This window comes from Hemiscyllium ocellatum (assembly GCF_020745735.1).
Source record: "Hemiscyllium ocellatum isolate sHemOce1 chromosome Y unlocalized genomic scaffold, sHemOce1.pat.X.cur. SUPER_Y_unloc_2, whole genome shotgun sequence".
Classification (NCBI taxonomy): domain Eukaryota; kingdom Metazoa; phylum Chordata; class Chondrichthyes; order Orectolobiformes; family Hemiscylliidae; genus Hemiscyllium; species Hemiscyllium ocellatum.
The window spans coordinates 56,229-80,382 of record NW_026867601.1 but is presented as its reverse complement, the minus strand read 5'-3'; the positions used below and the strand labels follow the sequence as shown (position 1 = coordinate 80,382).

The 24,154-nt window shown below is 39.8% G+C and overlaps 1 gene segment (V, D, J or C); it reads left to right on the top strand.

Moving 5' to 3' along the window:
- Positions 1 to 1,812: 1,812 nt before the first annotated feature.
- On the top strand, positions 1,813 to 17,842 carry LOC132808995 (Ig heavy chain C region-like). The segment is given in 7 exon segments: positions 1,813 to 1,861; positions 1,993 to 2,313; positions 3,105 to 3,149; positions 12,186 to 12,485; positions 14,543 to 14,851; positions 16,686 to 16,991; positions 17,451 to 17,842. Coding segments are annotated over 7 exon segments (1,722 nt in total).
- The last annotated feature ends 6,312 nt before the right edge of the window (positions 17,843 to 24,154 follow it).

Here is a 24,154-nt window from a genome sequence, read left to right as displayed (position 1 = left end):
GGCTTTCTGGCAAGTGGTCAACAGTGAGACAAAATATCTTTGATCTACTGCAGAGACTCCAGATGCTTCCGGTAAATGAAACTGGAAGCTCGCAAACCATTTCTGCAGTCGGCTTAATTGCTGCCAACTACTGTATCTGGCAGATTTAAGGCAGTATGAATCAACTAAAACAAAATCTCACCAAACAAACTGTATTTTCTACTTTACCCAAAATAGACACATTTCACTTGGCATTTCTTCTTTAACAAGGATGGTCACTCAACATAACATTCACTGTGTGACAATCAGGAAACAGGAAATTGACTGCATGACAGACATTTATATTAGTTCCTGCTGAAGATCAGCATAGTTAATAAACCGTTTGTATTGAGGACTTTTAAAGCCCTTGAATATGACTTTAATGGAACCAAACTCCCACATTGTACTAACATTTGTCATTTTCTCAAAGTAAGTTGACAAACTTGAATTGGCTTGAACTCGCATAACCTGTTGCACCATTCTCTGATTAATGCATTTCAGTAAAACCGAGTGGGGCATTTATACACAGTGAGCACCGGTGAAGTGTAATGCATAGTTTTCACTGATTTCTACTCGTTGACAGTTCCGTGTCACACTTACCAATGCGCGGAGAAATGTGCTGCTTATGATCTACATCCGTGGCAATTATTGATGTAATACTCTGTAACTTGCCAGACACTCCTGATGTACCCAAATAGTTACCTGCAATGGTTTGAATGTTGAGAATTATTTTCTAACTTCTCGACCGGCCTGCTCCACTTTATTAGATTCTCTTTCAAAGGTTTATCTGAGTGTTACGTTTCATTGTCAATTCACTTTTTATTTCTAGGGCACACAGCTTTCCTTTACTATCCATTTTCAAATATCTATCTTCTGGTCGGTTCATGTTGAAAAAAGATACAAGGAGAGAGATTCGGTAATATGGGGAAGTTCTTCTAATCTCCGTGTCTAAACAGTTTAGTGACACACACACACATTCTAAACAGATTCATTTTAGACATGCTCGATATTAGCTTGCCTAAATTGAATTTAGGAACGCCAATTAGAAATGATACCTTATTTTGTAATTTGAGAGAAACTTGGAGTGCTTGCAGAAATAAAGTCAGTAATTGTATTGTCTGACAATGATATTGAACTTCCTTTTAGCTTTTACTGCTTGTGGTTGAACGTAGAATTAAACGGAATTAATTTCTAATTGAATATTCTATACATAATCACTTTGTACACGCTCTGTATTCAGTTGCATAAAGTGAATTTAGAAACATCTGGTACGATTTACAAGTTATTTTGTAGTGTGGCGGACACTTGGAGTGTCCAGTAAAAAGTATTGCCAGTTAATTATTTGGCTGATAATATCTTCGAACTTTAATTTTAGTTTTATTTACTATTAAATGCATGTTGGAACACAGGGAGATAACTTTCAATTGAATTTGTTTTGTTGTTTTAAACAAAATATCTGGAAAATTCATCTGAAAAATACTTCAAGCTGTTAAATTTCACTTTCCCCATTCAAAAAACACTTCCTAGCAGGCTAATCAGCAAAACATTTTCACAAGGTGTGTATATTTCCATGTTTAAGAATAACCTCGTGTAAACATGCGACAATTTTTAGGGCTGTGTAAGGTGATACAAGGATCCAGTCTCAGTCTCCAGCAGGAAACCAACAGGCAGAACATGTAAGCCTGCCCCTTCTACTGGCCATATAAATCCGGGTCACTGTGCTTTAGTTCAACACTCCTGGAGCTGGTTTGTTTAGAGAGCTCTTGACAGAACCGTTCTCCACAAGTTATCAGAATGATTAAGTCAACAATTTTTCTCAGTTTGCTACTGACGTTCTTATCATGTGAGTGTGTTTTTGTTCATGTCTCTCTTTGTTACTGTCTCAATGTTAGTCTGTCTCAGGAATGTAAAAGACTCAGGCATCGTTTCGTCAGCATTAATGCTCATGGGTTATTTTTGTTTTCATTTTTAAAGGTGTCCAGTCCGAGATTGTTTTAACTCAACCAAAAGCAGAAAGTGGCCATCCCGGAGCCACCCTGAAACTGACCTGTAAAACCAGCGGCTTCAATCTTGACAATACTTGGATGAGCTGGGTCCGTCAGGTTCCCGGACAGGGGCTGGAGTGGCTGCTTCAATACAAAAGTTCATCCAGCAATAACTATGCTCCAGCGATTAAGAATCGATTTACTGCGTCCAAAGACACATCAAACAACATCTTCGCGTTGGAGATGGAAAACCTGAAGATCGAAGACACCGCCATCTATTACTGTGCAAGATACTACTACAGTGGGTCACAGTGATGTGTACAGTGACATCCTCACACAAAAACCACTGACAAGGGTTTATTTCAAGCTGGCGATTATTACCATTGAAGGACCGAGAAAATAACGTGAGACCTAATTTGAATCCCATCCAGTATTGACTAGTTTGGACAAATTTATAAAATTATTCTACTTTCCTCATGTTGATGACCACATTAAATGCACGCTAAACTTGCAAAAGTATTCCGAGCTTTGAAAATACAGTGAATAGAAAAAGCTGAAATATTCCACTAAATCATTTTTAGAGGAGTCTGAATCACTTCTATCCAGGAATTGATGAAATTAAATATCTGCATTTTACAGTTTGCAGCTCGCTGTAATATTTGACACAATGTGTCTCATAGTGACATACTGGGGTGACACTGCAATTATGACCAATACAAAAACCCGTCCAGCCCCATTGCGTGAAACGAGTCAATGTTTACCTGTATAGACTATCTAAACTTGAATTTCGGTGTTAGTTCTGTGAGGTATTGTGCAATTATCACGGTTTAAATTGTAAATTAAATTTGTAAAATTGGTGATAATTACTGATGCACCAGTTGGTGATGTTTAGAATCACCTCATATCTGTGAAGTATAAAACATTATAATTATTTAGGAAGAATGATCAATATCCAACAGTGCAATTATAACGTGATGACGATTTATTGTGACTTCGTTTTGACAGTGTTTCCGAATATTTAAAATAACAGCAGGATTTCGTTTGTTTTTATGCAGAATTTGTTATTGTGTTACCCACTCCAGGGTATGGACCGCTGTGACTATCTTGGTTACTGGGGTCAAGGGACCATGGTGACGGTGACTTCAGGTAAGGACGTGAACTTTCTTAGGGTCTTTTTTTATTAACATTCTGCTCATGTGAATAATTACTGAATTAACTGAAACTCAGAGTCTGTGCTGAGCCTTGATTTGTTTCCGTTTGATTTATGTTAAAACTGACAATAGACTTACATTAAGTCTCAGAAAGTAATGAAAGTGGTGGTGATGGATTCAGATGCTCAGTGCATCTTTTGTTTTAATCAGATGTGCATTCTGTGTGGCTGGTTTGCATGACATACCTTAATCAGTGTGGTCTAAACAATGTTTAATGTCAGTAACACCCATTATCTGTGAGTTTTATTGTCGACAACAAATGCTAAGGACGTAAAGATGTACGAAATATTACCAGACAGGACCAATATATGCTAAAATATCATTATTGATTTATTCCCTGTGTACATAATGTTCTTACCAAGATTGCATTTTGTCATTTAATTTGTAAATTTTGTTGAGTGCAAGAACGTTAGATATTGCCATGAATTTTTCTTGCGGTGCCACATTTCATTCTTTTGATTGGATGCTGAATGTGTTTTATTTGCTTCTGTTGAAACGTTGATTGGGTTCTGACTTTGCTTTATTTGATTCTGTTGAATTGAGTTGATTCAACTTGTGGAATTGAACTGCGTTTTCATACTTTCAGTAATTGGTGTTTTCTATCAGTAAAAGAGATTGTCTCTTTTGTGAAGTTCTTTTTACTGAATCGTTTCTGCATTTGTTAAACTCGTGGCAATACTTTTTTTCTGACTGATTGAAAACACTATATCCGTTTGTAACTGTCTGAAGACCAACTTAAGGCAGAAACACGGAAGTGTTGGAAATTTAAAAAAAAGACGACTTTTTCGGGTATTTTTTTTAAATAAATACATCTCAGTTCTAATTGTAAACGAGTTAAAGTCTGTTTCGAGTAGCCTCATTCAAAATAAAATTTGGGTCTAAAATCTTAAACTGCCAAATGGATCAGATTTCGTAATTGAGACTAAATTATCATAACATTCAATTATAATGGAGCAATGTTTGTCCATTGAACTAATTTTATTTTGACCTGAAGGCGATTAATCAATAGATGCCTTCAGCTGCTCTACTGTGCACTGCACAAGATTGACATGTTCAGAAAAACTATGTGGGTTGATAATACATTGAGTTGTTGTCGAAAATCTTAAAGCTTTAAGTGTTGTTCAATAAGTTATCTCAGAACCATGGCAGCTGTTATGACTTTTTATTTCTATTTTTAATCATTCGCTTGTGTGATGGCGAGCAGCTTTGATGGATTACAATTTGAGATTTTTTTGTGAGGTTACATTATGTTCTTGGTTCTGTTGAAAATGTTTGCAGTAAAACAGTTTTGCTGCAAACACATCATTGATCCTCAGTGTTGTGATTTGGTAATCGTTATTCAGTTGAGGAGAGAATGTGATTAGGTAAAATTAAGTTTGTTATATTGGTAAAGCTGTTTTTAGTCTCTACATTGCTTTTGAAATATTTGCATGGTTGGTGACAGTGAACCGCTGCAGTTTCCACATTCAATGCCATCAGCATTGGAGTTGAACTTTCATAAAGCTAATATTAAGTGAAAGGCAAATCGCAAAGGGTTTGGAAATGAAGGGAAAACAGATACCTTAGGGCGCGATTTTTATTTGAAAGTAATAATTCAGGACTAATCTAATCCAATCCTTAAATTCCAAACACAGAACTCAACTTTCTATTTAGATTGCAAAGTCTGTCTTCAAATAGTTTGCAAGTCTCAAGAAATATAAATAGAATTTCAGAAATATTATGTTCTATTTTTTCTTGTTATTGAGCAAAAGTGTCATTACTGTGATATCATTAATGAAGAATTTTCTTTCATTTCCGCTGTACCCTACACACAAGTTTCCTTGCTAGTAAGATCATTGCTCCAAATGTTTCGATGCAGAGTAGATTGCTTTCACTGAATTGATCAGGTTTTCATTTTAACTTTAAATAATTAATTGTTGTACCTTTGCTTAAATTAGATTTACATGAATAATAATGTAACATTAACTGAGTGATTTAATCCACGCAGTGCTTTAGATGTTCCCAATCCGTGTGTTTTAAGTAAATAGATACATTTTGCAACAACATATCAACGGAATAGTCATCCATTCGGTAACAACTGCTGAAGTGGATAATGCCATCAAGACTAGATTTCGAATTAATTAAAATAATCCATCATCAACGCACCATGGGAACAAATGATACAAAATCGGAGATTTTAAGATTCCCTACAGTATTCCTTTCGGCCCAATAAGTCCAAATTGACCCTCCTCAAAACACCTGCCCAGGTACATTCACCCCGGGCAGTATCGGCAATTTAGCTTGGCCAATTCACCTAGCCTACCCATCTTTGGACTGTGGGAGGAAACGGGAGCATCCGCAAGAATCCCACCCAGACACGGGGGTATCTGCAAACTTCCCACAGACTGTTGCCCGAGGTGGGAGTTGAATCCGGATTCCGTAGCACTGTGAGGCAGCAGTGCTGACCACTGAGCCACCGTGCCACCCTTTTGTCTTTTATGCCTATGCTTTCCGACAGAAGAAGAATTCACATGTTTAGAGAAGACAGGAACTGGAGGGTAGTAGAGCACATTGCTTATTTAAACACTGAGAACAGAGTAATATTTACTTCAATTAATATACTGGTGCGATTTCTGTAATGTAACAATCTGAATGAGATTGCTCATATTAGTTGAGTATTGATGATCATTTATTTCGACATCAGTTAAAGCAGTGAATGCAGACAGAAACTGTTTTCAATTCATACACTTTCTTTTTTTTAAAAAAATCGTTCATTAGAAAGAGCGATCAAGGAAAATAACTTGCCATTACCAAGCACATCTGAGAGTAAATACTTGCCCTAATGTATCTATCAGATATGCATTTACACAATGGAATGCAGTATTGGGTTTGAGCAGTGTGTGCAAAATTTCCAAAGTTCAAGAAATATTTTAAGAATATGCAGAAATAATTTGGAGAATTTTCTATTTCCCTCGGAACTGTGCTTCAATTGGCGAAATGGTACACGTCAATAAGTTTCTTATTTACAATCACTATTGAGTTTATTAAATCAGTAGGGAATCTTACTTCATTGTGAAAACGTTCTGAGAAGCATTGATGCTTTCTCTCTGGCTAGTCCCTATCATGAAAGTTAAATTACAGTGAATACATTTGATGTGACGAATTGAGCAGATATATCTGTTCAGATCAGAACTGTTTTACGGTGTGTTCCCGTGTTATCTCGACCGAGTTGTCAGCTGTTCCTGACCAGTTGTAAATCGACCAGTTCAGACACCTGTGTCTCAGACAGTTCAATGTCATGTGGTGCTTCGAAACCACTTTTGTCTGCCAGAAGTTAGTCACCACAGAATTGAGAGACCTGACTGAAATGTTACAATCAGAATAAACACTTCAGTAACAAAAGTCAAGTTGTAAGACCCTGAAGTCAGTTGTTAGCAATGAAGGATATATCATTCAGTGAGACAGAGGGAAATATACTGTATATTTTCTTTGTGCCTCTCTTGTCCGTGACACATTTAGTGGCACAATGTAGAATCGAATTATTAAGAACTTATTGTCAGCATGTAATGTTACTGGTAGAGGTGATGTTACACTTCTAAAGACTCTAATCTATTTCAAGCTAAGCAGACCATCTGGTGCAGCAACATACACAGGGTAAGAGGAAGGGAGTTCTCAGTTGAAATCCAGTGACAGTAAATTTATGGCAGCGCAAATCCTAGTTTTATTCCTCTATAGTTCCCATAGAGCTTGAACAATTCAGAATTGCTATCAAATCATTCTTGGATAATTGTTGAAATGCTACTTTCATCGGGTAAGCATTTTGTAACAATCCCTGGTTGCTGAAATCCTGGGTTAATTATTAACAAATTTGAGCACTCTCAAACCGGTGGTCTGTGATGTGGGAGATTGTGTTCAGATCTGGTATAATGTAGTGGTAGTGTCTCTGTCTCTGAGACATATGTATTGTGTACATTTACAACGTGTTAGTGAGGAATGTAATACCATGTCTTATCCAGCTATTTCTGGGGAAAACACATTGAATTCTTTGAGTATTATTGGAAGTCCACTCACAGGGGCCTGTGAAATCGATTTAAAAGCTGTCCAGACTTGGGCCTCGGGTATTAGACAGAAGTTTGCGGTTTGCAGCCTTTTTCAAATCAATGTTCGTTCACAGGCTTTTAGGAATTGTTTGTTGAGTTAATAGTGTAATTCCTCAAAGAAATTCGGGATCTTGACTTGCTGTTCTATCAATACCATTTATAACTAAACCACAATTAATTATTTCCAAAGCATATTTGATGATATTAAGTCGGAGCAGTTTTCGTTTGTATCAAACCATTACTGTGACTGAATTTGACTGTTCAGTCCAGTGGGATTTTGGTTGAATCCAACACTTTGGTGGTAGCTTTTCAACTAGTCTTCAATGGATATCTCAGATCACCCAGTGCATCTTCTTATAGTGCTTTTCCAACAGAAGTCAGGTAAACTTAATCACTGTCTAACCCAATAGGTATAAGTTCTCGTGCGGGAGAATATGAAAACAATTTGCTGAAGAAGGATCACTGCACTTGAAATGTTAAGCTTCCTTTCTCTCCACAAGAGCTGCCAGACCTGCCGATTTTCTTCAGAGAATTCTGTTTTTATTTCGGATTTCTAGCATTCAAAGTTTGTTGTTTCATTTAAAAATGAAGCCCTTTTTAGGAAACAAGTTGTTCAGAGACAAAATATGTTTTACCAAATTGTGAATTTTCAGAAATATTTAATAGCAGGTCATCGTTGAAAGTGAATGATCTCATGTAGAGCCATAATTTCAGAAGAAACTGTATGATGAAGTAACAACCTGTTCCAGAGGGCAATGGCTGCTGTATAGAATTATTGAATCAGATTTAATGATTCAACTGCACATAACAGAGGGAGACACTATTTCTGAAAGGCATTTGTGTGAGTATGTAATGTGACAAATGAGGTTGTAATTAATTGCTCGTGAAAACAAGTTTTTAGTTTCTGACAATTTCCAACCCAATCATCCCAATCGTCAGATCCCTTTAATTGAACATTATATATCTTTATTCCAGGGAAGTATAAAGTATGATTGCCGTGCTAAAAATGAGGAAAGCTTCTTGTCCATTAAATGAGTAAGAAGTAGTTCACTGGAAATACAATCAAACGACACAAAGTGAAACTATTAAGCACGTCATCTTTGTGTGGACACACAGGCGCCAGAATCATCTTCACTTTTTCTAGTAGTTATTTGCATCTGTAGATAGGCGTGGAAATGTTAGGCATTTTACGTCTCCTTGAGGGATCAGTCGACTTTGGCCTCCTTCACTTTCTGACATTTGTGTGGTATTCACATTTTCACAGCTCTGTCAGGAAGCGAGTTCCATGGCTATGACCTAGAAAGAGTAAAGGGGCAATGAACGAATTGCAAGTCAAAATGTAGTGACGTTTGGAGGAACAGTCAACAGTCTTACCCACAGATGATAAGGTTGAATCCTTTTGTGTACTGTTTAACTAAAGAATGAACCTTTGGATTTCTCTGTCACAGAAAGGGGTTGAGGTCAAAACATCAAATGATTTCATGAAGGTGATAGTTTTTTCAAGTGTTGAAGGAAACAATAGGTATGTGGGGGAAAAAGGTGAACCATGTGCAATGTTGATTAAAAATTGTGAAACCATTAAATGGGGCATGGTTGTTTAGTTTGCACATGAAAGCAAAATTGTTTGTATAATTGACAATAAAGGTTATCTAAAAGTACAACGAGATCATGATCAGCTGGGCCAATGGGCAGAGGAGGGTACAAATAGAGTTCAGATTCAACTGAATATGACTCATTGTATTTTGGGAAGAGAAATCAGGTCACAACTTAAAATGAATGGTAGTGCACTGGGTTGTGATTCAGGAACATTGATCATTAAGAGTTAATTATATGGCAATGGATAGCTTTGTCGAACACAGTGACCTGAGGGATCAGATACATATATTGTTGAAAGTGGTTTCTCAAGTAGCTGGCGTGTTGAAGAATGTGTTTGTAAATTGTGTCCTCATTGCACAGAGCATTGAGTATAAAGGTTGGGATTTTGTGTTGCAACTGTACCTGACATTGGAATGAACTGCTGGAGGAAGTGACAAATGCAGATCCAGTTACAATATTTCCAATACATTTGGACAGGTGCAGGAACTGATTAGATCTGGATAGATATGGGTCAAATGAAACACAATGGAATTTGTTTAATTTGGGAACCTTGGTTGTCATGGTCGAGCTGGGCTGAAGGGCCTGTTTCTGTGTTATATGACTCTCTAAATCTCTGATTTAATGTGGAGTACGCTGAAAGTTGGAAGCTGCAGATCTAGTGAGAAGATAGGTTGGTGATGTGGTAGATTTTGAGCTGATAGGCCGTGAGATGTTGGGTGGCTGCTCAGTAAGCTTGCATGCACCTAGTCTGGCAGGCTGGCATCAAAGCAAATCATAATGGTCACAAGGAAATAACTTGGTCGCATTGTGCTTGGTTGGTGAGGGGTCGTTTGAGCAGCAATGCAGGGTGTCTCCCTGGTGCCAAGATGGTTAATTGAGTGGCCAGCAGGCTGCAGGGCTGGCTAGTTGAGAGCTGAGGAGGATGCGGGGCTGGTTAGTTGGAGGTGGGCAGGGTGCCAGGCCAATTTGTTGAGAGGTCAACAGTGTGCAAGGCTGGTCGGTTGTGATGTGGGGAGGGAGTCAGGTTGGTTATTTGAGTGATAAACAGGTGTCAGACTGGTTAGTTCAGACATTGGCAGGACATCAGACTGGTTAGTTGAGAGATGTGCAGACTGTCGGGCTGGTTAGTTAAGAGGTTGGCAGGGTGTCAGACTGGTTAATCGAGAGGATGGCAGGGTCTCAGACTGGTTATTTAAGAGGTGGGCAGTGTGTTGGACTGGTTAGTTGAGAGGTGAGCAGTCTGTCGGGTTGGTTAATTGAGAGGAGGCAGTGTGGCTCCTTGGTTAGCTAAGACTTGGGCAGCGTGTCAAGCTAGTTAGTTGAGAATTTGGCAGGGTGTTGAACTGGTTAGTTGAGATCTTAGAAGTGAGTCAGATTAGCTAGTTTAGAGGTTGTCAAGGTGTCAGACTCTCTAGCTGAAAGCTGGGCAGGCTGCCGGGTTGGTTAGTTAAGAGGTGGGCAGGGTGTCGGGAAGGTTAGTTGATCGGCTGGGCTGTTTTGGGGACACAAGGGCGCTGTACTGATGTGGCAAGTGGATATGATGTCAAAATGTAAAGCTTGGAGTGTGACGTAGGGCAGATGGGAACAGAGCTAGGATGCAGTGTGGAAAAAATTTACTGCATCCGCTGCACCCGATGTGGCCTCCTCTATATTGGGGAGACTGGCCGCCTACTCACGGAACGTTTCAGGTAACACCTCTGGGACACCCGGACCAACCAACCCAACCACCCCGTGGCTCAACACTCCAACTCCCCCTCCAACTCCACCAAGGACATGCAGGTCCTTGGACTCCTCCCCCGCCAGACCATAGCAACACGACGGCTGGAGGAAGAGCACCTCATCTTCCGCCTAGGAACCCTCCAACCACAAGGGATGAACTCAGATTTCTCCAGTTTCCTCATTTCCCCTCCCCCCACCTTGTCTCAGTCCGAACCCTCGAACTCAGCACCACCTTCCTAACCTGCAATCTTCTTCCTGACCTCTCCACCCCCACCCCCACTCAGGCCTGTCACCGTCTCCTTGACCTCCTTCCACTTATCGCGTTTCCAACGCCCCTCCACCAAGTCCCACCTCCCTACTTTTTTATCTTAGCCTGCTTGGTACATTCTCCTCATTCCTGAAGAAGGGCTCATGTCCGAAACGTCGACTCCCCTGCTCCTTGGATGCTGCCTGACCTGCTGCGCTTTTCCAGCAACACATTTTCAGCTAGGGTGCAATGTGCACAGGTTGACTTGGGTGAGATGAGAGGTCAGTGGTGAAGGTCTGAGGTCATATCTGGGGAAGTGGCATCCTGTCAGGGGCTGTGAAAAGTCTGGTGTCAGGACTAGATTCACCACGAACCAGATGCAGTGTAGCAGGAGTGGAATTGAGTGAAAGGAATCGAGATTACATTCTCGTCTGGAATATGGATTGCCTTGAATGTGTGTTATCTCTTGTGATGAGGCTCGAGTGTTCCGAGGGTGAATGAGCGTGTAACAGTGTAGGGGTTGTCAATGTGAGTGAAAATTGAGGTTGAGACAGAGAGTCAGAGCGGTGGTTAGTCTGAGAGATTAGAGTTTTACCATGAACTGCTTGTAAGTTTGATAGTTATTGAAGTAAAAGAGTACTTGTTCATTTCTCAAATCATTTTCACGTAAATGCTCAGTTCAGCTAGCTGTCACACTCCAAAGTCTCTGAACCTTAATGGTCCTCTATGTTTCAGAGTCCTTCAGAATTCAGATAATTGTGAAGTCGATCATTGAGCTTCCAGATAATGAGCATGATATCAGCTGTGACAGACATTCTCTCAGTCCCAGTGCCCTGCAACTGCCTTCTTTAGAGAGAGTAGATTCTGATTGACATTGATAAGCGACGAAGGGATACTGGACTCGAAACGTTCACTCTGGTTTCTCTCCACAGATGCTGCCAGTTGTTGGGTTTCTCCAGTAACTTCAGTTTTCATTTCCAATTCCAACTTCCACGTTTTCTTGGTTTGCATTTTGTGAAACGTCTCTGCTCGTCACCTGCAATCCAATGAAAGTGTTAGTTGATGAGATTTTCTAACAGTTACTTTTTGTGGGATCAGAGTGTTCTTATTTCTAAGTTATATAGTCATTGTCAAGGTCGAGGGCATGTTTCTGAAGAGGGAACCAATAGGTGATGATCAACGACTGATTGGAAGCAAAATTACACTCAAAGTATGCTGAAGATTTTAGCAGGAACACACTGGTATACATTTACAGCTGAGGAAACATTTGGGGAACCAATAAGGTCGAATTAACAGAAACTGACTTGCTCAATTGTTCATTCTATCCTAGAGACTGTATCTCCTCCCACACTTTATGGACTTGTCTCCTCCTGTCAGCAACACAATGCTGACGGTTCTGTGATCTTTGGTTGTTTGGCCATGGACTATTCCCCTGACGTTACCAACGTGACTTGGAAGAAAGGTGGGGAGACAATCACGACTGCATTGAAGACTTATCCATCCGTGAGAAACAAGAAGGGAACTTACACCCTGAGCAGCCAGTTAACCCTGCCTGAGTCTGAAGCAGATTGCAGCAACATCTCCTGTGAGGTTCAACACAGCGGGTCAAAGCAGAGCACTGGAATGCCATGTAAGTCTTGTGGGAACTGAGGTGAACAGCACATCTGTAGTTAACATTAATAGGTCATCAGTTATAATACATTTGACATAGTCATAGAGATGTAAAGCACAGGAAAAGTTCGTTCGGCCCATCCAGTCCAAACCAATCAATAACAGCCCCCTAAGTATTCCAGTTCAATATGTCCACAATTGATCCATTGCTTTGTGTGACTTGGCATTTCTTATTTGCATCTAAATATTTCTCACATATTATGCGGGGCTCAGCCTCAACATGACTTACTGGCACTGAGCTGCAGACTCACACCGTCTGTGTGATTTTGTTTTCCCCGATATCCTCCTGTCCTCACCTTAACCCTATGCCCTTGAGACGTTGTTCCATCCATTAAGGGGAAAGGTTTTGTTCTGTTTACTCTGTGTATGTCTACCATAATTCCAGACATCACAATAATCTTCTCTCTCAACCTTCTCTGCTCCGAGGAAAACCCCAATTTGGTTCATCACATTTCATAATTAAAAACTTCCAGCCCAGAAAAATCCTGGAAAATCTCAGCAATGCTGCCTTCTGTCTAATCACATTCCTTCCATAACATGCAGTCCTATACTACACACGATGCTTCATGTCTGGCTTAACCATTGTTTCATTAATTTCCAGTATCATCTCCCAACACCTAAAGTTAATGTCTTGGCTCATAAAAGCAAATACGCTTCACACATTCTTAGCCGATTTATCCACCTGCCGCTATACTACGAGGGATCGATGGGCATGCAATCCTTTTCAGGGTTCCACCATTCAAAACATAATACCTCATAGTTTCTTCTGACCAAGTGCATCACCTTACACTTATCCAGAATGATTTCAATTTGCCATTTCTCAGCGCAAGTGGCCAACCCTTCTGTATCTTGCTGCAATCTAAAGCTACCATGCTGACTACTTGCCAACACGGCAATTTTCGCTTTATCTGTGAACTTACTAGCCAAATCTCCTGCAGTATATTCTAAATCATTTTTACATAATAGAGGCATCAATAAATCAACACTGAATCCTGCAGAACACCACTAGACATATACTTCCAACCACACAAACATCCTATGACCATTATCCTCTGCACTTCACAACTCAGGATTCAGTTCGTCAAATTGACTTGATCTCAACTGGCTCTGATCTTTACTATCATCTGGATATCGACATATTTCTTCGAAAACTACCATCAAATTGCTCAGACATGATTTCCCGTCACAATCGTGCTGAGAATTGTTGATTAATCTTGCAGATGAAGGTTAATTCCCCTCTCCATAGTTACAATGTCTTCCCTACCATTGAGGCTAGCCTGAGCCGAGCCTGTGGTTTCATTGTTTTTCCCTTCATCCGTCCTGCATAACAATACCACACTGGCAGTTTTGCCATATCCCCTGTGGCCAGGAATTGTAAATTATTGCCAGAGACACACTATTTCATCCTTTGCCTGCACGCATTTTATCTGCCCTAAAATATAACTATTTTCATCCAGCAAGACAGCATATCACATCATCTGTTCTAATTCCTGAAAAAAAACATCACAACACTTCTCTATGTTTTCTATATCCAATATTCCCTCACACTGGTGAACATCAACAATCTTTCCCTCCCTTCTACATCTTTCCCTGTCTCGCTTGAAGGCATTATATTTGGAATATTGAACTGTCACTTATGCCCCTCTCTCAACATGTCTCCACGATATCAACACTTCCTCCTTTATGCCGTTAACTCATCTGCCTTGTTTATCATACTCGTTTCATTGAAATGAATACCATCCAACCTTACTATCTCACCCTCTGATTTAACTGACCTATCATTTCTGTGCCTCTTGACTTCCTTGCTGTGACCTCTAATTTTAGCATTACATTATCATTATCACATCGTCATGCCAATTGTATTGTGTTGATCTCAGCTTCTATTGCACTCTGCACAATTATGATGCTTTTAGTATCAAGGTTAGTATCTATTAACCATACTAACTTTGTTATAATAGAACTGAATGTATTTGTTATCAAATTTGTCAGATAATTTATACAATGTTTTTCATGAAGGTTCACGTCTCCAGCCAACTCTCCTTCTCACCGTGAGTCCCAGTGAAGAAATCGCAAGCAGCAAGTTTGCAACCATCGTCTGTTCAATCACTGATTTCCATCCAAAGGAAATCTCCGTGACATGGTTGAAAAATGGCCAATCCGTGGATTCTGTTGTCTTCACGTCTCCTGTGTGTGAGGCGAATGGGAACTTCTCGGTGATGAGTCGGCTGACAGTCCCTTATGGTGAATGGTTCAACAGCGCAGTGTATACCTGCCAGGTCACTCATGGAGAGAGCACTCAAAGTCAAAACATCACCACACCCCAGGGTAAGGCATACATACAAGAGTTCTGAACTACGATGTGAATCAGATACACACATTTATCAAACTGAGTGAACAGCACTAAGGTGTGCAGCATCCCATTCACAAACGTGTCAAGTATTTCAGTTTGAGTGTTAGTTTAGCATTGCTCATAATTCAACATTATGTCAAATCAGAAACGCATGTTTCCCTCCATATTGAAGACATATAGACAGTGAGCTGGATTAACAGTTTTTTTTTAAAGTAGTATATTGGCTGACCACACTTGGAGAGGCAGTTAGAGTGCCTGGTGACTTCCTTAAGGATAAAGGGGTTGGGGGTGGGGGAGGGGTGCGTTTCTTGTGGGGAGACCGGGTAACAGAGTCAGAGAGATATTTCTTTGAAAGTTAGATCATAGTAAGAGACCGAGATTGGGTGAACATGGAGTGAATGTTTTTGCCCAATAGGCTAGAATAGGACACGAGGGCATATCCTCGGAGTCAAAGGATGCACCATTTGGAACTGAGATGGGGAAGAATTTCTTCAGCCAGTGGGTGGTGTATGTGTGGAATTTGTTGCTGCAGAGTGTTATGGAGACCAAGTCAGTGACTGTACTTAAGATGGCAATAGAGAGGTTAGTACATGGAGAAGGCTGGAGAATGGGGTGGAGAAACATATCAGTCACGATCGAATGGTAGGGCAGACTCGATTGGCCGAATTGCCTCATTCTGCTCCTATATCTTACTATCTTGTGGTCTCAAAATAACATGGTAAAATATGCAGCGAGCCTTTTTCAAAATAAATCAAAATGTGTTCAATGCTTCATTTCCTGCTCAGGAATGACCTGTTGGCCTTAGGCATTGTGCACCATAGATTTAATCTGGTATTGAGCTCTTCAACTTCATTCATGGGACCAGGCCACAGACCAAGTTGGTATCACATTTGATTAATCTGGATAAACATGACCTAATTGAGCCTCTTTAAGATACTCTCTGCAATTAGTGAATGTGGCTGGAGAATATATTCTAGTGGGAAGGCTACAGTAGGGATGAACAAGCTAGGAATTTAGTCAGGCTGATTGAGCCCAGTGTGAGAATGGAGATGTTCACACAGTGAGCAGTGGAAGTCTGATTAATGCTCGCGCAAATTTCCATCAATTTGGTAGAATAATTTAAGACACTCGTATTTGTTTAGTTTTGTTCTACTAAGAAATTCGCTGTTTTGTTTTTAGATCTACTCCAAATTTGATAGGAATAATAATATCTCATGGTATGTTTTAGGAATGATCTCACACCAATAATCCAAATTATTTTCAATAACATTAAACGTATTGAATAGAATTTCTGTGACTGATCACTGCCCCTTTAACACCTTATATCCTCTGCAAATGCATGAGACCAAAGACAATAATTATGATTAATTACAGTTTCCCCAAAACTGGGGATGTAATTTGGCATTCAGAATGCTCAGCAGCATTTGCAAGTAAGTTTCATGAACATAGAAATTAAGTCGTTATATTCAGATTACTCTTGTCACAAGTATCAATGGATGGTCTTAAGTGAGAGAAGAACTCTGGAAGGAAGGTAATTCCATGTGTTACGACATGATATCTTTGATTTTACTTTTTCACAGGTTTCACTTGTTACAAAGCCAGTGTTCTTTATGAATGATTATGCGGGGCATGTTATAGATAATAACAAATGTTTTCACAAATCAAAATATATAAACAACAGGAACCATAATAGTTGGAAGTTGCCATGTTAAAGGTGGTTTCTTCACTTCATGTGGGAATAGCCTGAAGAGTTGGTGTTTTGATCCTAAAGATGCATTTTTCATTGACTTACTTTCTGTTTCAAAGCAGTTAGTGACTGCCACGATTACACAGTTAAAATCCTACCACCGCCAGTAGAACAGGTCTTACTGGAGGCGACGGTGACATTAACCTGTGTTGTGTCCAATCTTCCTTCTGGAGTCAATGTCACCTGGATACAAGAAAAGAAGACTCTGAAATCAGAGATTGCTGACCGGCCTGGAGAAGATCCCGACAGCGTGATCAGCAAGTTAAGCATTTCTACTGAAACCTGGCTGAGTCACGTTAGTTTTGAATGTGTGGTGAACCATCCGTATCTACCGACTCCTCTGAGAGACTCCATCCACAAGAAAAATGGTGAGTGGTGAGATGAAAGAACAAAGTATTCCATGTGTAATCTCGATCCAGTTACATTCATGGCATGCTTTGGTCGGCTTCAAATAACGTTGGGAGCATTAAAGATGTGTCTGATGGCAGAATAGCTAAATATCTTATTGAGAACAAAATGGACCAAAGGTCGGTCTTTTATGATTATAAGTCAAATGAAGTAGGAAGAAGCTTGGTTTGTGTTTTTAACAACAGCAACGACAAATGGACAGGATGTCTGAGTTGTGGGTTAGAAACATGGAGGTGACTTTCGAATTAAACTCTTTCCTCTTAATGAATAGAATGGATATCATTCTGCTCGTTTAGAAAATGAGAGTGTATAAAACCCAAATTTAAAAACAAAACTGGCATATTTTAATATGTGGTGAAGTTGCAATATTGGTTCTGGATTTTTATAGTTGATTTAAATTTGTTTCAAATATTCTGCAGGAGAAAAGCTACTGGAGCCATCAGTGTCTATCCTACTGCCACCAACAGAAGACGTTTCCACTCAGAGGTTTCTCTCCCTCACCTGTTTAGTGAAAGGTTTCTACCCCCGAGAGATCTTCGTCAAGTGGACAAACAATGACAAGCCAGTGAATCCCAGTAACTACAAGAACACCGAGGTGATGGCGGAGAGCGAGAACACTTCCTTCTTCACGTACAGCCTGTTATCCATTACAGCAGAGGAGTGGGCCAGCGGTGCTTCTTACTCCTGTGTGGTGGGACATGAAGCGATTCCATTGAAGATCATCAACAGAACAGTCGATAAATCCAGCGGTAAACCGAGTTTTGTGAACATTTCACTTGCATTGATGGACACTATTAATTCATGTCAATAAAAATCTCAAAGTTGCTTTTAATGATTCAACAGAAGTAATAAAGCGTTTTCCTCCAATTGTGATTTAAACATACAACCGTTTAATTAATTGTGTTTCCTACTTTTACTTATAGTCCACCTGTAAAGTTAAGTTGGAATATTAACAGGTCTGGGACTCGAGTCTTGTGCAGTTAATGTTCCCTGCTCAGACAAACCTAGGATCAGAAGCAGACTAAAGCTCACTCATTGTCGGATTCTGCAAAGTACCTTATTCATCTAAAATCCCAGTGAAATGAAATCTGAAAATGCCCAATTTCTGCCAAGTGAACACCACGAATTTTGAACTTTGTTTTCCTGATTCCCCGATTGCACATTCTCACAAAATTCATGTCGGTTTTAAACTGCCACAATGCACCAGTTGCAATCTTAAGAGACGTTTGGAATTAGTTTTGATTGGAAAATACTAATTGCAACGAGTGCAGAGTAAGTTGAATATAACACATGTTTCTGTGGAACGAGGGATCTTGTACCAGTGCAGTGGTTGACAGAATGCATCTTCATTTCCACACCAAAGAGACCCGAAAGGAAGGTTATTGTTGTTGAGTCGAGGTAGGGGGAGAGGGGAATTATTAATGGTCTGTACTCTTACTCACTCTGCAGAGTTTCAGGATAGAATTCCTCTGTAATGTAACCCAGTTGCTGACAGGAACAATCCGCTTCTTGTTCACTGTCTGAAGATTCCATGTTTCCATGCAAAATAATACCTTTGTGTCTGCCGAACTCGATTGACCCTATTAATAGTTTGTTAACATTGACTCCCCTTAATCCAAAACTGGTATTTACATCATCCCAGTTTGAAGTCCATAGTATTCTCTCAGTTTTCTGGTGCACATGGGATAAATTCCGATATTGGAACATCTGACATAATTTTGCTTCACGTACTGAACATTTGTAGATATTTTGTAATCAGCATGTTCAGAAATGCAATTCTGCATATCTGGAGTAGTGTGGATTTGAGCTCAGATGACTTGTCTCAGAGACAGAAGTTCTTTCGCTGTAACAAAAGAGTTGCTCACATCGAGGGCCGAAGGGTCTGTTCTGCGCTGTATTGTTATATGTTATATGGGGAGCCACGACAATCAGAAATGTTCCTGACAACATCAGGGTCAGATATAAATGTTGACAGTCCATAAAAACTGGAACAATAATGCAAACTACAGTCTAGTATAAGAGCTGAAACTGTTGCAGAGAAATGCTCACAAATATACACGTAAAAACACATACACAGTCTCTCACCTAAAGAGACATGCTTATGCACACACATAAACGTGCACACAAATGAACTGTCACACACTCTTGCATACACAGAGCCACACATGCAAATGGTACTTGAACACTCATCTAAGCTCCCACAAACACGCACATACACAGAAAGAATAAAATCTGATTGAAGATTTGTAGCTCGGGTATCCGTTGTTGTGGTTCTGCTCGCCGAGCTGGAAGTTTTTGCTGCAAACGTTTCGTTCCCTGGCTAGGGAACATCATCAATGCTGTTGGAGCCTCGTGTGAAGCGCTGCTTTGATGTTTCTTCCGGTATTTATATTGGTTTGTTCTTGCCGCTTCCGGGTGTCAGTTTCAGCTGCAGTGATTTGTATGTGGGGTCCAGGTCGATGTGTCTGTTGATGGATGTTCTTGCCGTTTCCAGGTGTCAGTTTCAGCTGAAACTGACACCCGGAAACGGCAAGAACATCCATCAACAGACACATCGACCTGGACCCCACATACAAATCACTGCAGCTGTAACTGACACCCGGAAGCGGCAAGAACAAACCAATATAAATACCGGAAGAAACATCAAAGCAGCGCTTCACACGAGGCTCCAACAGCACTGATGATGTTCCCTAGCCAGGGAACGAAACGTTTGTAGCAAAAACTTCCAGCTCGGCGAGCAGAACCACAACAAGAAAGAATAACACGTGCACAAGTGAACAAGGATATCCACACACATTACAAAAAGCATATATGCACATTAATACACAAATTGACATGACTGCATTTCTATTCATGCAGCATAAAGCTGACAGACACACATTCATACGCACACAGATACAACATCTGAAAAATGTCCTCCCATATGTAAACTCACACAGGCACATATGAGCACAGGGTTAGACATTAATATTATTATTTTTTACTTTTCATGATCACAAGCATATGATTGCAGAGGCAGCTTAATTTATTTTTAAACCACTTTGATCAGCACTTACACATGGTCTCACACACACACATAAATTCAGAGTCTCACATGCAAGTCATGGGACGTTTATTAAACAAGGAGAATGGCACAAGCATCAGCAAACATCCACACATAATAACACAAACAAGCACATCAGGCAATGGTTTAGGATAGATTGCCACACAAACAGAGATCATCATGCAAAGATAAACATCCACCAAACATGACGTTGCATTCTCACATTTATTGCGCACAAACATGAAAATAACCTAATGTAGTAGGACCTGAAATAGACAGATCCTGCTGTCTATTGGTAGGATGGCACTAACGAAAACTAAACACGCACAAGAACATTAAAAGATAAACATAGGCGTCAATGAAGTGCCATTTTAGCATGATGATACATACACATTGTGAAGGGAACAAGATTTACATACAAAATACACGTGAGCACATCAGCAGTGAAGAATATGTGTATGTTTATTCATGCAACACTTCAAAATGCAAGTGTAAAGTAAGAGATACGCATTTCCAATCCATAAACACAAGGAAAAATATACACAACAAACAGTAGAAAATATAGATTAAGAGAGACATGGACAAAAACTTATTCCTAAATATGCAGATCCTACAAATAAAAATATGAAGCAATGTTTTTACTGTAGGTGAAGTTTGCATTCATGATTTGCCAAGCAATTGGTCACCAAGATAGCATGAAGATGAGAACCACATTTGAACCTTTATCCAGTGATGGACAAAATTTTGAACTAAACTGCGGTCACAGCCCATATTTAAAATATAACGATAAAATTAAAATATTTGTTCTCTTTAAGTATTCCTCAAATGATAATATTCTTCAATAATAGATTAAAGTGCAAAGTAATTCAAAGTGTTCTGGCACGGACAGTAAGGAAAAATGTGCAGTTAGTATTAGTAATTTCTTGATGAGAGTCAATAATGCATTAATACATGCAGATAGAGAAACTTGAGAAACACTTGACTGCCTAAAGAAGATGTAAAGGTCTCTAATTACAATACTTAGGTGCAGATCAGTCAGGATCAATAAACAATCTGAATACGTTCTCTTGGCTTTATATTCATAGATTCAATAGATCGCACTTGGATTGAAGACTATGAGGATGATAATGGCAATATCTGGACAACTGCTTCCACATTCATCACCCTGTTCTTCCTGAGTATTTTCTACAGTGCTGCCGTCACTCTGGTGAAGGTGAGAAAAATCAAATATTTCACACAGCAAGGAGCCAAAGATGTTTTGTGAAATATGAAAGTGTGCCACTGAATACAACTGAGAACCTGAATGCATCTGATCATAGTCATCTGCATCATGATTTTATCTCTCTTTTCCAGGTTAAGTGAATGAGTTGTGGACAACGTAGATTTTCCTCATCTGTTTATCAAGGCTTCTGAACTGCCAATCTACAATCTGTCCTGTTGCTGACTCGAACAGTGAGATCACTTAAGTTTGTCATTGTGTAACTGAGATAAATATTGATGTCCTTTCATTTTCACTTTGATATCTTTGAGATGATTATAGTTGGAATAGTTTATAGCTTCCCAATTATTTGAATTCAATTTGTTTTGTCTTTTTTTTTACTTGATCCTTATTCAGAATGGTTGCCTCCCTTATATGTTGAGCCCTTGTGTTCTCTTTCTGGCGATTGTTACTGATGTACATAAAATTCACGACTCATAGTGCATGCGATCTCGTCTCAATATAGCATCCAGTCAATATATTCACTTCTATTAACTTTTACATAAGTTTTTCGATAAAAATGCTTCTGAAATGGTTAATAAATCTTGAATGAAAAGGCAGTAACTTTGAGTTTGCTTAATTCTTTCTTCAAGGCCAACAAGTAAAAATATATTTTCCCAAGTTTACACGTCCCACTCCCTTCCCAGCAAACACTTTTCACTTGATCTGTCCAGTTGTTTCATCCAGTCGTAAGGTTAATGCTGCGCCACCATGTCGACCACTAATATAAATGCATCTTTCACACTGTCTGTCTGCAGGGATTCTCCAGAGGGAGAATGATTAGTCACTATTTCCTCTTAAGCACAAATCGCCACGCCCACGGGTTACATAATAATAAAAATCAGGAGCATTGCTCCACAGAAACGTATAAGAGGCAGGCAATGGAATTAGAAAGTTGAGTTTGTTTAAAAACTAAACTAAAAGTAGTCCCAATGTCAGACAGCCTGGGTTAGTAATGCATAAATCGACACCCCAGTGTCCAACTAAACGTTCATCAGCCGAAAATGTCAACGTTCAGTCACAGATGTAGGCACAGCACATGAACAAACCAAGGGCGGATTCTCTCAACTGGAGTTTTTTTCACACGTATGACTCATGGAGCATAAATTCTGGGATCTATTTGACACACCACACCTCTGAAATCCCATTAAATGAGACTGAGATATGTCTTATACAGGAATATTACTGAACAGGAACCCTCAAAAATGATAAATCACAGCTCGATTTCGGTCAGGCAAGGCAGAACTCAGATGTACAGGTGGAATTCAGCACCAATCACTACAACTGTTTGCAGACTCTGGATCCGATCTGGTCTCGAGACTCTGAAAACGTCTCTACTAGTCACAGGTTATTAGTTTTGGAAGTTATATATGTAGTATGAATCCATTATGAAAACAAATGTAGATTTTTCAAATAATCCATCAATTTCGATTTGCCTCCGCCAAATCTGATATCCAGAACACCCAACGATCTGTAACTACTCGAGGCCTGATAAGAAATTCACAAAATGAAGCTTTCCCATGTATTGTAATTTATCATTTGATCATTAAACATGAAATTTTTACCTCTGCAAGGGATAAATGATCAACCTAAATACAGACATTTACACACGTATGCATTTTCAAATTTGAAATGAATTGCTCACTGTATGAAAATCGGCACACACAGAGGCTCTCCCTAAACTGTTCAAACATTAGTCGCATATGTTGTGTTTCTGTTCGCCGAGCTGGGAATTTGTGTTGCAGACGTTTCGTCCCCTGTCTAGGTGACATCCTCAGTGCTTGGGAGCCTCCTGTGAAACGCTTCTGTGATCTTTCCTCTGGCATTTGTAGTGGTTTGAATCTATCGGTTCTGGTTGTCAGTTCCAGCTGTCCACTACATTGGTCGGTACATTGGGTCCAGGTCGATGTCCTTATCCACAGATTCAATCAATAAGCTGAGAACAGGGAATATGCGATCACACAGAATGGATGAAGCGAATACTTTAATATATTTCAAGTAAACTAGACAAGCATATTGAAGGGAGTGGAATAGGGAAATACAATATCCAGTTTAGATGAGGGAAGGTGTGAAATATCTTGAGTGGAACATCAGCACTGGCATGAATTGATTGCACCAACTGGTCTGCTTCTGTTCAGTATGTCCTCTGTAAGCTTATGTCTAAATTCGCAACTCCTCAAATACTGAAACAGACCGTGATCAAAGACAACAAGAGTTGTACAATTTCCAGGCTTGTGCTGACACGTGCAAGTAACATTTACACCACGCAATTACCAGGCAATGACCATCACCAATAAGAGACATTCAAGCCGCAACCCCATGACATTCAACGGGACTACAATCACTGAATCCCCAACTTTCAACATCCTTGGCGTAAGCATTGACCAGAAACTCAACTGGACTTACCACATTAACACACTGGCTACAAGAGCAGGTCAGAGGTTACGGATACTGTGGTGAGTAACTCACTTCTTGACACTCCAATGTTTACTCACCATCTACAAGGCACAACTCGGGAGTGTGGTGGAATACTCCCCACTTCCAGTCATAGAGTCATAGAGATGTACAGCATGGAAACAGACCCTTCGTTCCAACCCGTCCATACCGGCCAAATATCCCAACCCAACCTAGTCCCACCTGCCAGACCACCGCCCATATCCTCCAAACCCTTTCTATTCTTATACCCATCCCAATTACTTTTAACTGTTGCAATTGTATTAGCCTCCACCACTTCCTCTGGCAGCTCAATACTCTGACCAATAAAAGATTTCATATCAAACGCCTCCTTCACTATCCAGCCTACCTGCAACTCCACTTTCAAG